General features: G+C 38.3%; 1 protein-coding gene across 1 annotated transcript in view; it reads right to left on the minus strand.

The window, feature by feature from the left end:
• Nucleotides 1-1,161: 1,161 nt before the first annotated feature.
• CYFIP1 (cytoplasmic FMR1 interacting protein 1) overlaps nt 1,162-12,351 on the minus strand; it is a 121,046-nt gene continuing 109,856 nt past the window's right edge. Inside the window, exons 29-31 of the mRNA XM_032342325.1 lie at nt 4,949-5,187; nt 4,341-4,488; nt 1,162-1,978 (exon numbers count right to left, since the gene is read on the minus strand). Of these exons, the coding sequence (XP_032198216.1) occupies nt 1,814-1,978; nt 4,341-4,488; nt 4,949-5,187 (552 nt within the window). The 3' untranslated portion in view covers nt 1,162-1,813. The remainder of the gene's footprint in view (nt 1,979-4,340; nt 4,489-4,948; nt 5,188-12,351) is intronic.

Consider the following 12,351-nt stretch of genomic DNA (forward strand, 5'->3'; position numbering starts at 1 on the left):
GTTGCAGGAAGAACATGGGCTTGCTCCCACTGTGCTGCTCCTGCCCAAGGTCCTACAGCTTGATCCCTCCTATGTAACCAGTCACCACTGGTGCCTCACTGTCCTTGCCAGGGGATTGCCAGAGCCTCACTATAGTGATGGTGTCCTGCCACACAGCTCTCCACTGGCTTTATTAGGGCAGAGTTAATGGTCTCCACGTTTCACGAAATAAAATCCCTTTCCCCAGCATTTTTTAATCTTCTAAGGAGCCTTTGTGGACACTGTTTTTCTAACTGCCTCCCCCATGTAATCTTAATATCACAGATACACTATGTGTTTATTTACTATATATACTTTGTACAAAAGTATATATATTTACTATATATATACTTTTGTACAAAGTACAGATATATAGTAAATAGAGTAAGAACCAATTTTTCACCCCCATGGCTGTGATATGGCACTCAGAATGCAGATTAATATAAATTCTTAATTCAACATTTAAAAAAACATTTTTTTTAAAGATTTTATTTGTTTACTTGGCAGACAGAGATCACAAGTAGGCAGAGAGCAGGCAGAGAGGGGGAAGCAGGCTCCCCGCTGAGCAGAGAGCCCAGTGTGGGGCTCGATCCCAGGACCCTGGGATCATGACCTGAGCTGAAGGCAGAGGCTTGAACCCACTGAGCCACCCAGGCGGCCCCTTAATTCAACATCTTAATAGCACTGGAAATTGCATTAATGTTTAAAAAATGTTTAAATTTGGTTTATAATGGAGTCTTAGAGAATTTAGCATTAATCATAATTCCTCATAGTCTATACTTCAGTATAGGGTGAGCAGATACTGCCCTCAGTCTGTGGCAGAATGCTGGTCCCAGTGTTAGTTACATTACCTAAAGCAACATTTTTAGGTAACTTGGTAATGAACAGTTCTATTTCATAGTAACTCAAGATTAAAGAGTCCAATGGAGTAGTTCACAGACTTTATCTTCAGTAGCTGTATGATGGGTTTTAGTGTTCTGTTTCCAAAGCCATAAGGCAATTACTCCCTATCATGATCTTGTCCCTTCTTTCAAGGTGGCAGGTGACCTAGACTAGATCTCCTGGGCCAGGTCTGTACAAATAAGTAAAGTATCTTGCCCCAACCAGGGCACCGGGTCACAATACTAAATGAATAAACACAAGTAAGTTTTATTAGCTTTATTTCTGTAACCTTTAAATCATACCCTACAAATTAGATTCTGTCACAACTGGATTTAGTAGAAGCAGAGGAATCAAGTTCACTATTTTCTGAAACACTGACACAAAAAAGGGAAGGGAACAATGACTTAGAAAAGGTTACTCATAAAAGACCTATCAGGAAAAATCCCCGAACAAAAGCTAAATAATTAAGTTTAATTCTAATTGGTAGTGCATTTTATTACAATGAGCTGGTAGTATGTTTCTTAAGTCTGTAAATTTTTCCCCAAACATTATCGATCCTTTGCTAAGGAATAAATGGATGACCTCAGCAGCAATTTGACATAGCTAGCTGTTGGAACATTCCATAGAAAAAACGGAAAATTACTCTGTAAGAACATGATGGCAACAATCAGCAGCCAATATTCTCAGACTTTCTAATTACCAAAGGCATATACAATTTTAGTCTAGAAAAATAAGTCAATTTTATAAAATTTAAGCTTTTAAATTGAAAAGTACCCCCTTTAACAGGCACAGAGATAAGGAAAAATAGTCCCTAAAAATCTCACTAAATAGTTTATGGAAAGGAAAACATGCCCTTAAAAGTTATTAAATGCAGTCAGTACTGAGACTCTTCAAAAACCTGATGTACATGTCCTCAGCTGCTGGCCAGGGACTGGTGGATAGGTGGCTGAAAGCAGCGAACATGCTCCACGGGGGTGCTTTCTCCATCACCAGACTTCAAGTACTTGTCCAAGATAGTAATTATTTCATCATTTAGAATCTGGAACTTGCGAATTCTCTCTACCATCTTCTTTAATGGCTGCAACAATTAAAATTAGGATGTTTTATTATCAAAACATGTACATTTATTCATGTTTCAAAATGGCAGGATTTTCACATTTTCTCATAAAAATTACAGCAAACTAGCACACATATCTATCTCTCTAATGTACCTGTTGGAACAATGAATACATTTTGAATTTAAGCACATCTCCATTGGTTTCATGCTACTAACTATATTACCTGTACAACTGATAGACCTATTCATTCAACACATAGGTATTAACCTGCTGTGTACTTAAAACTGGGAATGTACAGAATGTCAGTGGAGAAATGCCACTATAAGTCTTAGATTCCAGTTCTTGTCAACAGGATACTTGATAAGACTGCTAGTATAACAGAATTGGATAACACACTCATGTACACACACACACACACACACACACAAGATGACACTTTAAAAAGCATTGCAGGTTTTGTCTATGCAGGAGGTAAAGCGGAAGCCAAGACCTCCTAAGGGACAGATGACACCAGTGGCAATGGGATGGAGGTATAACCAAGTGGGATTACACCGAGAAACTCCCAATAATGCTAGGCCCCTCTAAAGTGACTCCAATTTTGCTAACAGTCTGTGGAGATGAGAAGCAAATAAAAATCCAGGGAGGAAAAAAAAAAATCTAGGGAGAAAAGCAATCCATGGGATGCCTGGGAGGTCAAGTCAGTTGAGCATCTGACTCTTGGTTTTGGCTTCGGTTGTGATCTCAAAGTCATGAGATTGAGCCCCACGTGAGGCTCCAAACATCATGCAATCTGCTTGAATTTTCCTCTCCCTCAAATAAAGTAAATTTTAAAGAAAAGAAAAGCAATCTAAGTTCAACTGGACAAGAGCTGGCAAATAAACCCAGCACACAAAACATTTCAGAGTTTAAGATAACCTTTGAGGCTTCAGATACTAGAATTACAGGGGCACCTGGGTGGCTCAGTGAGTGAAAGCCCCGCATTGGACTCTGCTCAGCGGGAGCCTGCTTCCCCCCTCTCTCTCTGCCTGCGTCTCTGCTTACTTGTGATCTCTGTCAAATAATAGAATTACAAGATATACATGAAATTTGTAAAAAAAAAAAAAAAAAATTAATCGAAGACAAAATTATCAATTACCACCAAGATTTGAAGAACCAAATCAAACTTTTAAATATAAATTCATTCAAAATTAAAAACAGTAGAGCTGAAGTGAATCAGTTAACTAAATAATACACTTTTCTGGGAACAGACCAGAGAGATCAGAAAATGAAGATATGGGAATTAGAATGGCCCCTCAAAGACCTCCACGCCCCAATCCCCAGAACCTATAGACATGTTGCCTTCCAAGGCAAAAGAGACTTTGAGAATGTAGTTAAGATTATAGACTTTAAAAATGGGGAAAGTACCCTAGATTTTCCAGGTGAGCCCCCAATCTAATAAAATGAGAAAAGAACTTGCTCTAGGTGGAGGCAGGAGATATGGCAGAAAGAAAAGTTGAAAGACTGGGAAGCGAGGGAGGGACTTGAGATACGGGCTAATGGTCAGCAAGGAAATGGGGACCTCAGTCCTCCAACTTCATGGGACTGTGTCCAGCCAACCACCTGAATGAGCCTGGAAGCAAATTCATCCTTAGATGCTCCAGAAAGGAGCACAGCCCTACAGATACATTAGTTTTGGCCTTGAGATGATAAAGGACCCAGATGAGTCAAGCTGTGCCCAGATTTCTGACTGAGAGAACTGAGAGAATGGGTGTCATTTTAAACCACTAAGTCTCTGGCAGTCTTTTGTGGATTAGGAAACTAATTTGAAAACTAACATGGTAAGGGGTAAGGGAACCAGAAGAATGTCTAGCAAGTACGTAACTGCAGTCCTAAAAGAGGAGAATAGAGAGAATGGGAGAAAAAACTAAAATATTTGAAAAGATAATGGCTGAGTACTTTTAGAATTCAATTACAAAGAATCCATAAAATGACAAAGAGAAAATGATCTAAAGGCAGCCAAAACAAGCAAACCAACCAACAAATCAAACAAAAACCACACACCCTTTGGCCACAAAAAAAGAAACTGGAATGGTACGCCAATAATCTGAAAAGGCAGATCCTATAAGGCTGTATAATATGAAGCAGATCTAAGTACCCTAAAAAGAGAAAGAAAATGGAAAAATTAGCACTTTAACTGCCTGACTGCTTTACTTATCAAGTATATTTAGATTCATTTTGGAAATGAAAAGAAAGCTGCTTCAGTTGTTGTCAGCTTATGTACCGGGATGAAAAGCATTCTAATGTACCGGGATGAAAAGCATTCTGTAAAAAGGCCTTTTAATAAGTACAAAGTATGATTATTTTGTGAAACTTCCACATATGGTATAAGTCTCTTTCACATACCACATTTTTTATAATCTCATCTTTGCCATCATGTTTCTGGACTTTAAGTAGATGGTAGCAGAAATCCAGGACAGCAAAGCGCCGCTGTTGCCCAAGAAGTACAATGATCATACAGCCAGCCCAGTGGAGCCCGTCGCCAAAGCACTGCCTAGAAACAAGAAGGAACAAGTACAATGGGTAATCAACAAAAAAAATAATAAACTCTTCTCTAAGTTTGTGTCCAGAGGTCAATGACCAAGGAATCTACTTGCAACAGGCCAGCAAGGGAACGGTGAGCAGCAGATGTGTCTTTCTTTTTGATAAACATCTCTTTTGGGTTCCTCTGGCACATTCTTAACCATTTTTTAAGATCATGGACTCCTTTAAAGAAGAATGACTTTGGGAAGCTATGGACACTCCTCGCCTCCTCCCCCTAGAAAAATGCGTACCCAACTTGCCCAAGTTTCCATGGGTTCAGAGAACACCCTGAGTCACCTCCTGAGCATGAAGTAAGTACTTCCACTTAATGGCTTTAAAGCAGCTCAGCAAACTTTTAGTGAACTTCCAGAGGAATGCAGTCTTCTGTGTTAGCCTGCTCCCACTTCCCCATCCACTGAACACATACTTACTCGACTGTAAACTCGTGGGTTCCCACAGGAATACAATAGACAAACTGCATGGCACTCCAGAGTCTGTGAAACTCAACACACTCATCCACATGCATGACTCCATTGCTGGGCAGAGGCCCACGCCAGATGGGGTCATCCAGAAAGGTCCGGATCCGAGTCAGGATGACTTCAAACATAGACAGGCCACAGCAGAGACGCTCCTTTGTCAGCAAGTCCCCCTCTCTTGCTATTGCAATTTGCTGCACAAAGAATAGAACGTTATGAGCCAGGGTAGGAGGGCTGCTGAAACCAAACTACCCAGATTTGTTTCTGACTTACTGGAAAACTATCTTAATTTGCAGAAGAGGATTTTTATAAATAAGCATCAACAACATAAATATATCAGCTATTACATAAAGGTCTTTGTAGCTTAAATATATTTCAGTCAAGGAGAACTGTCTAGTACAGTTATTCTTAACTGGAAGTGCTTTTGCCTCCAAAGGACATGTGGCAAGGTGTGGAGACATTTTTTGGTTATCATAGCTTGGGGTCAGGTGAGTGGCATCTAGTTGGTAGAGGCCAGGGATATTATGTTTTTTTTTTTTTCAAAATTTTTTCTTAAATTTTAATTCCAATATAGATAACATATAGTGTTATATTTGTTTCAGGTGTACAATACAGTGATCCAAAAATTCCATGTACTACTCAGTGCTCATCAAGTATACTCCTAATACCCTTTACTTACTTCACACATCACCCCATCCAGTAACCATCCATTTGTTTGTTGTAGTTAAAGAATCTGGTTTTTTTTTTAATTTTTTTGTTCCTGTATTCATTTGTTTTATTTTTTTATTTTTTTTTTTAAAGATTTTTATTTATTTATTTATTTGACAGAGAGAGATTACAAGTAGGCAGAGAGGCAGGCAGAGAGAGAGAGAGAGAGAGAGAGAGAAGCAGGCTGTCTGCCGAGCAGGAGCCCGATGCGGGACTCGATCCCAGGACCCTGAGATCATGACCTGAGCTGAAGGCAGCGGCTTAACCCACTGAGCCACCCAGGTGCCCCCATTTGTTTTATTTCTTAAATTCCACGTATGAGTGAAATCATATGGTATTTGTCTTTCTGACTGGCTTATTTCATTTAACATTATACGCTCGAGCACAATCCACATTGTTGGAAATGGCAATATTTCATTTTTCATGACTGAATAATATTCCATTTTGTGTGTGTGTGTGTGTGTGTGTGTGTGTGTGTGTGCGCGTGTCTGTGTAAATACATATATACCACATTTTCTTTATCCATTCATTTATCAATGGGCATGTGGGCTGTTTCCATAATCTACCTTTTATAATAATGTTGCAATAAACACGGGGGTGCATATAACCTTTCAAATTAGTGTTTTGTATTCTTTGGGTAAATATCCAGTAGTATGATTACTGGATAATATGATAATCCTACTTTTTAATTTATTGAGGAACCTCCATAATGTTTTCCAGAATGGATCCACCAGTATGCATTCCCACCAATAGTGCAAAGTGTTCCTTTTCCTGGGCATCTACAGGAACACTTGTTTCTTGTGTTTGGGGCTTTTAGCCATTCTGACAGGTGTGAGATGATACCTGATTATAGTTTTGATTTGCATTTCCCTGATGAGGAGTGATGTTGAGCATCTTTTCATGTGTCTATCTGGATGTCTTCTATAGAGAAATGTATGTTCATGTCTTCTGCCCATTTTTAATTGGATTGTTTTTTGGGGTTGAGTTGTATAAGTTATATATATTCAAGAATAAACCTTTATCAGATGTCACTTGCAAATATCTCCTCCAATTTAACCAGCTGTCTTTTGGTTTTGTTGGTTGTATCCTCTGTTATATGGAAGTTTTTACTTTGATGAAGTCCTAACAGATTATGTTTTGTTTTCCTTGCTTCAAAAGACATATCTAGAAAGATATTGTTATGGGCAACGTTAGAGAAATTACTGTATTCTCTTCTAGGATTTTTATGGATTGAGGTCTCACAGTGAAGTCTCTATGTTTGCATGTAGTTATCAAGTTTTCCCAACACCATTTGTTGAAGAGACTTTTTCCCATTTCATATTCTTTCCTCCTCTGTCAAAGATTAATTAACCACATAATTGTGGGATTGCTTCTCGTCTTCCTATTTGGTTCCACTGACCATTTTTCTGCTGGTACCATACTTTTTGATTAGTACAGCTTTGCAGCCTAACTTGTAATCTAGAACTGTGACACCTCCAACCTGGTTTTGCTTTCTCAAGATTGCTTTGGCTTCTTGGGAGTTTTTTGTGGTTCCATACAAATTTTAGGACTATTTGTTCTAGTTGTGAAAAATGCTCTTGGTACTTTGACAGGGATTGCATTAAATCTGTAGGTAGCTTTGGATAAAGGATATTTAACAATATTTATTCTCCCAATCCATGAGCATGAAATACCTATCCATTTGTTTGTATCATCTTCAGTTTCTTTCAGCAATATTTTATAGTTCTCAGAGTACAGGTTTTTCAACTCCTTGGTTAAGTTTACTACTAGATATCTTACTATTTTTGGTACAACTGTAAATGGGACTGTGGTCTAAATTTCTCTTTCTGCTGCTTCATTAGTGTACAGAATGCAATGGATTTTTGTGCACTGATTTTGAATCCTGGGACTATACTGAATTCCTTTATCAGTTCTAGTCATTTTTTGGTTGGTGTCTTCAGGGTTTTATATATATAGTTATCATGTCCTCTGCAAACAATGAAAGTTTTACTTCTTCCTTACCAATCTGGATGTCCTTTCTTTTTGTTGTTTTGAGTGCTGTGGCTAGAACCGACAGTAACTATGTTGAATAAAAGTGATCAGAGTGTACATCCTATCTTACTCCTAACCTTAAGGGAAAAGGTCTGTTTTTTACAACTGAGTATGATGTTCACTGTGGGTTTTTCCATGTAAGACCTGTATTATATTGAAGTATGTTCCCTCTAAACATACTTTCTTGAAGGTTTTTATCATGAATGGATGTTGTACTTTATCAAATCCTTTTTCTGCACCTATTCGAACAATCATGTTTTTTCTTTTTCTTTTTTTGGGGGGGGGGCTGGGGCACAGGGAAGGGCAGAGGAAGAAGGAGAGAGAATCTTAAGCAGGCTCCACAAAAACACGGAGCTTGACATGGGGCTTGATCTCACAACCCTAAGATCATAACCTGATCTGAAATCAAGAGTCGATGCTTAATGGATTAAGCCACCCAAGGTGTCCCGATGATCATATGGTTTATATCCAATTTTCTTATCAATGTATCACATTGACTGACCTGTGGATACTGAAACACTCTTTCATCCCAGGAATGAATCCCACATGATTGTGAATGACTTCTAATGTATTTGTTGGATTTGGTTTGCTAGTATTTTGTTGAGGACTTTTGCATCTATATTCATCAGAGATCTTGGCCTGTAGTTCCTTCTTTTTTTTTTTTGGTGGTGTCTTTATCTAGTTTTGGTATCAGGGTGATGCTATCCTCATGCAATAAATCTGGAAGTTTCCTTTCTTTTTCTATTTTTTGGAATAGTTTGAGAAGAACAGAGTTTGGTAAAATTTACCTGTAAATTTGTCTGTTCTTGGACTTCTGTTTGTTGGGTTTTTGATTACTGATTCAATTTCATTGCTGGTAATTGGTCTGTTCAAATTTTCTGTTTCTTCCTGCTTCGGGTTTGGGAAGTTAAATATTTCTAGCAATTTATCTATTTCTTCAAGGTTGTCCATTTGTTGGAATATAATTTTTCATAATATTCTCTTATAACTGTCTTTCTGTGGTATTGGTTGTGATTTCTCTTTTCTCATTTTTTTTTTTTTTAAAGATTTTATTTATTTATTTGACAGAGAGAAATCACAAGTAGATGGAGAGGCAGGCAGAGAGAGAGAGAGAGAGAGGGAAGCAGGCTCCCTGCTGAGCAGAGAGCCCGATGTGGGACTCGATCCCAGGACCCCGAGATCATGACCTGAGCCGAAGGCAGCGGCTTAACCCACTGAGCCACCCAGGCGCCCTCTTTTCTCATTTTTAAAAAAGATTTTATTTATTTATTTGACAGAGAGAGATCACAAGTAGGCAGAGAGGCAGGCACAGAGAGAGGAGGAAGCAGGCTCCCTGCTGAGCAGAGAGCCTGATCCCAGGACCCTGGGATCATGACCTGAGCTAAAGGCAGAGGCTTTAACCCACTGAGCCACCCAGGAGCCCCTTTCATTTCTAATATTTATTTGAGTATTCCCTCTCTTCTTTTGTAAAAATGAATGGTTTTAAAATGAAAGGCTAAAGGTTTTTCAATTTTGATTTTTTCAAGGAACAAGCTCCTGGTTTCAGATTTATTACATTATATATATTTTAGATTCTATCTCATTTATTTCTGCTCTAATATTCATTCCTTCCTTTCTTCTGCTGGTTTTGGGTTCTGATAGCTGTTCTTTTACTAGCTCCTTTAGATGTAAGGTTAGGTTGTCTGGGACTGTTTTTGCTTCTTGAGGTAAGCCTACATTGCTATAAACTTCCTTCTTAGAACCACCCTTGTTGCATCCCTAAGACTTTGAACTATTGTTTTCATTTTCATTTGTTACCATGTAATTTTTTATTTCCTTTTTGATTTCTTGTTTGACCCATTTATTGTTTAGTAACATGTTATTTGTGATCTTTCCAGATTTTCTCCTGTGGCTGACTTCTAGTTTCATAGTGTTGTGGTCAGAAAAGATGTATGGCATGACTTCAATCTTTTATAATTTGTTGAGACTTGTTTTGTGGGCTAATATGTGATCTATTCTGGAGGATGTTTTGTGTGCACTTGAGTGTGTATGCTGCTGTTTTAGGAGGGATGTTCTGAATATATGTTATATACTTTAGTGTGTTATTCAAAGCCATTGCTTCCTTGTTGATTTTGTTTGATGTCCACTGATAAGTGGGGTGTTAAATTCCCCTAATATTATTGTATTACTGCCAGTTACTCACTTTATGTTTGTTATTAACTCCTTTATGTATTTGGGTGCTTTCATATTAGGGGCATAAGTATTTACAATTGTTTTATCTTCTTGTTGGATTGTTCTTTTTACGATTTATACAGTGCCTTTCTTTATATCTTGTGACAGAATTGTTTTAAAGTCTGTTTTGTCCACTACAAGTATTGCTACCCTGGCTTTACCCTCACATCCATTTGCAGGATAAATGTTTCTCCATGCCCTCACTTTCAATCTACATGTGTCTTTAGGTCTGAAATGAGTCTCTTGTAGGCAGCACATAGATGGGTCTTTTTTTTTTTTTTTTAATCCATTCCATCGCCCTGTATCTTTTTATAAATTTTTAAAAATATATTTTTATTTATTTATTTCACAGACAGAGATCACAAGTAGGCAGAGGGGCAGGCAGAAAGGCGGGGGAAGCAGGCTCCCTGCTGAGCAGAGAGCCCGACGTGGTTTACAAAATTTTTTTTTTAAGATTTTTATCACCCTATATCTTTTGATTGGAGACTTTATACATTTACATTCAAAGTAATTATTCATATATGTGTATTTATTGCCAATTTGGTACTTGTCTTGTGGTTGTTTTTGTAGTTTATCTCTGTACCTTTCTTCTCTTGCTCTCTTCTCTCAGTTTGCCAGCTTTCTTTAGAAATTTACTTTGATTCATTTCTCTTTATTGTTTTGCCTGTGTGATACTGGTTTTTGATTTGTGGTTAACATTAGGTTTGTATTTAACATCTTCTGCATATTGCAGTCTATATTAAGATGATGTTCGCTTAAGTTTAAACCCATTCTTTACTCCTTCCGCCCATATTTTAGGTATATGGTATCATACTTGACATCCTTTTATTTTGTATGTCCTGGGACTTTTATGGATATGTTTATTTTTATTGTTTTTGTGCTTCCAATTTTTCTTAGTCTTAATTATGGTTTTTCCTTCCTTCTCAAAGAATCCCCTTTAACATTTCTAGTAGGGCTGGTTTAGTGGTCATAAATTCCTTTAACTTGTGTTTTTGTGAGAAACTTTTATTCTCTCCTTCTGTTCTGAATGATAGCCTTATGAACAGGGTATTCTTGGCTGATTTTTTCCTTTTAGTATGATGACTCTATAGATCATCCCACTCCTTTCTGTTCTTCGAAATTTCTGCTGAAGAATCTTGATAGTTTCATTTGGTTTCCCTTGTACATAACAGTTTTCGCTTTCTGCTTTTAAAATTCTCTATCACTACTTTTTGCCATTTTAATTACTACGGGTCTTGGTGTGGACATCCTTGGGTAGATTTCGTTGGTGGCTCTCCGTGACTCCTGGATCTGGACTTCTCTTTCCTTTCCCAGATTTGGGAAGTTTTCATCTATTATTTCTTCAAATAAATTTTCTGCCCCCCTTCTCTCGCTTCTTCTGGGATCCCTAATAATACAAATGTTGTTATACTTGATCATGTTGCTGTGTTCCCTACATCAAATCTCATTCCGCATAATTTTATTTCTCTAACCTGCTCAGCTTGACTATTTTATATTTCTCTGTCCTGCAGGTCACTGGTACGTTCTTCTGCTCTTCTAACCTTCTATTTATTCCAGCTAGTGTATTTTTAATTTTATTTATTGTGTTCTTTATCTCTGATCGGTTCTCTTTGTTGTTGTTAAGGGTCTCATTGATGTGTTCCACTCTTTTTTTTAAACCCAATGAGTATCTTTATAAGGTTGCTTTAAATTCTCTATCAGGCACATTACTGATCTCCATTTGCTTAGGTCTCTCGTGGGTTTTTTTTCCCCTATTCTTTCATTTGGGACATATTCCTCTCTCTCTTCATTTTCTTTAATTCTCTGTGTCTGTTTCTAAGTGCTGGGAAATTCAGCTATGTCTCCTGCTCTTGAAAGTAGTGGCCTTAGGGGCGCCTGGGTGGCTCAGTGGGTTAAGCCTCTGCCTTCAGCTGAGGTCGTGATCTCAGGGTCCTGGGATCGAGCCCCACATCGGGCTCTCTGCTCAGCGGGGAGCCTGCTTCCCTCTCTCTCTTTGCCTGCCTCTCTGCCTACTTGTGATCTCTCTCTGTGTGTCAAATAAATAAATAAAATCTTTAAAAAAAAAAAAGAAAGAAAGAAAGTAGTGGCCTTATGAAGAAGGTCTCTGCTATGCAGTGTCCCCTGTTCACCAGAACCTAGCACTTCAGGGGTATCTCCTCTATGTGTTGTGTATGTCCTGCTGTTGTGGCTGAGCTGCTTTTTCCTTCAGTCTAATTGTCTTCAGTGGCTCTCTCTGTCTGTTATGGGGAGTACTTGGTCCCTGGGTTGTTAGTGGGCTAGTCTTGCACCACCTACAGATTGAATTGAGTCAGACTAGGCGTTTGCCAGAGATGCAGTAGCACCAAAGTTTCCCTGTGTTGTCCCCTGAACTTTTGTTGGTGGGCAGAGCTTGCAGACAGACCAGCTGT

The sequence above is a fragment of the Mustela erminea genome, chromosome 5 (genome assembly GCF_009829155.1).
Source record: "Mustela erminea isolate mMusErm1 chromosome 5, mMusErm1.Pri, whole genome shotgun sequence".
NCBI lineage: Eukaryota > Metazoa > Chordata > Mammalia > Carnivora > Mustelidae > Mustela > Mustela erminea.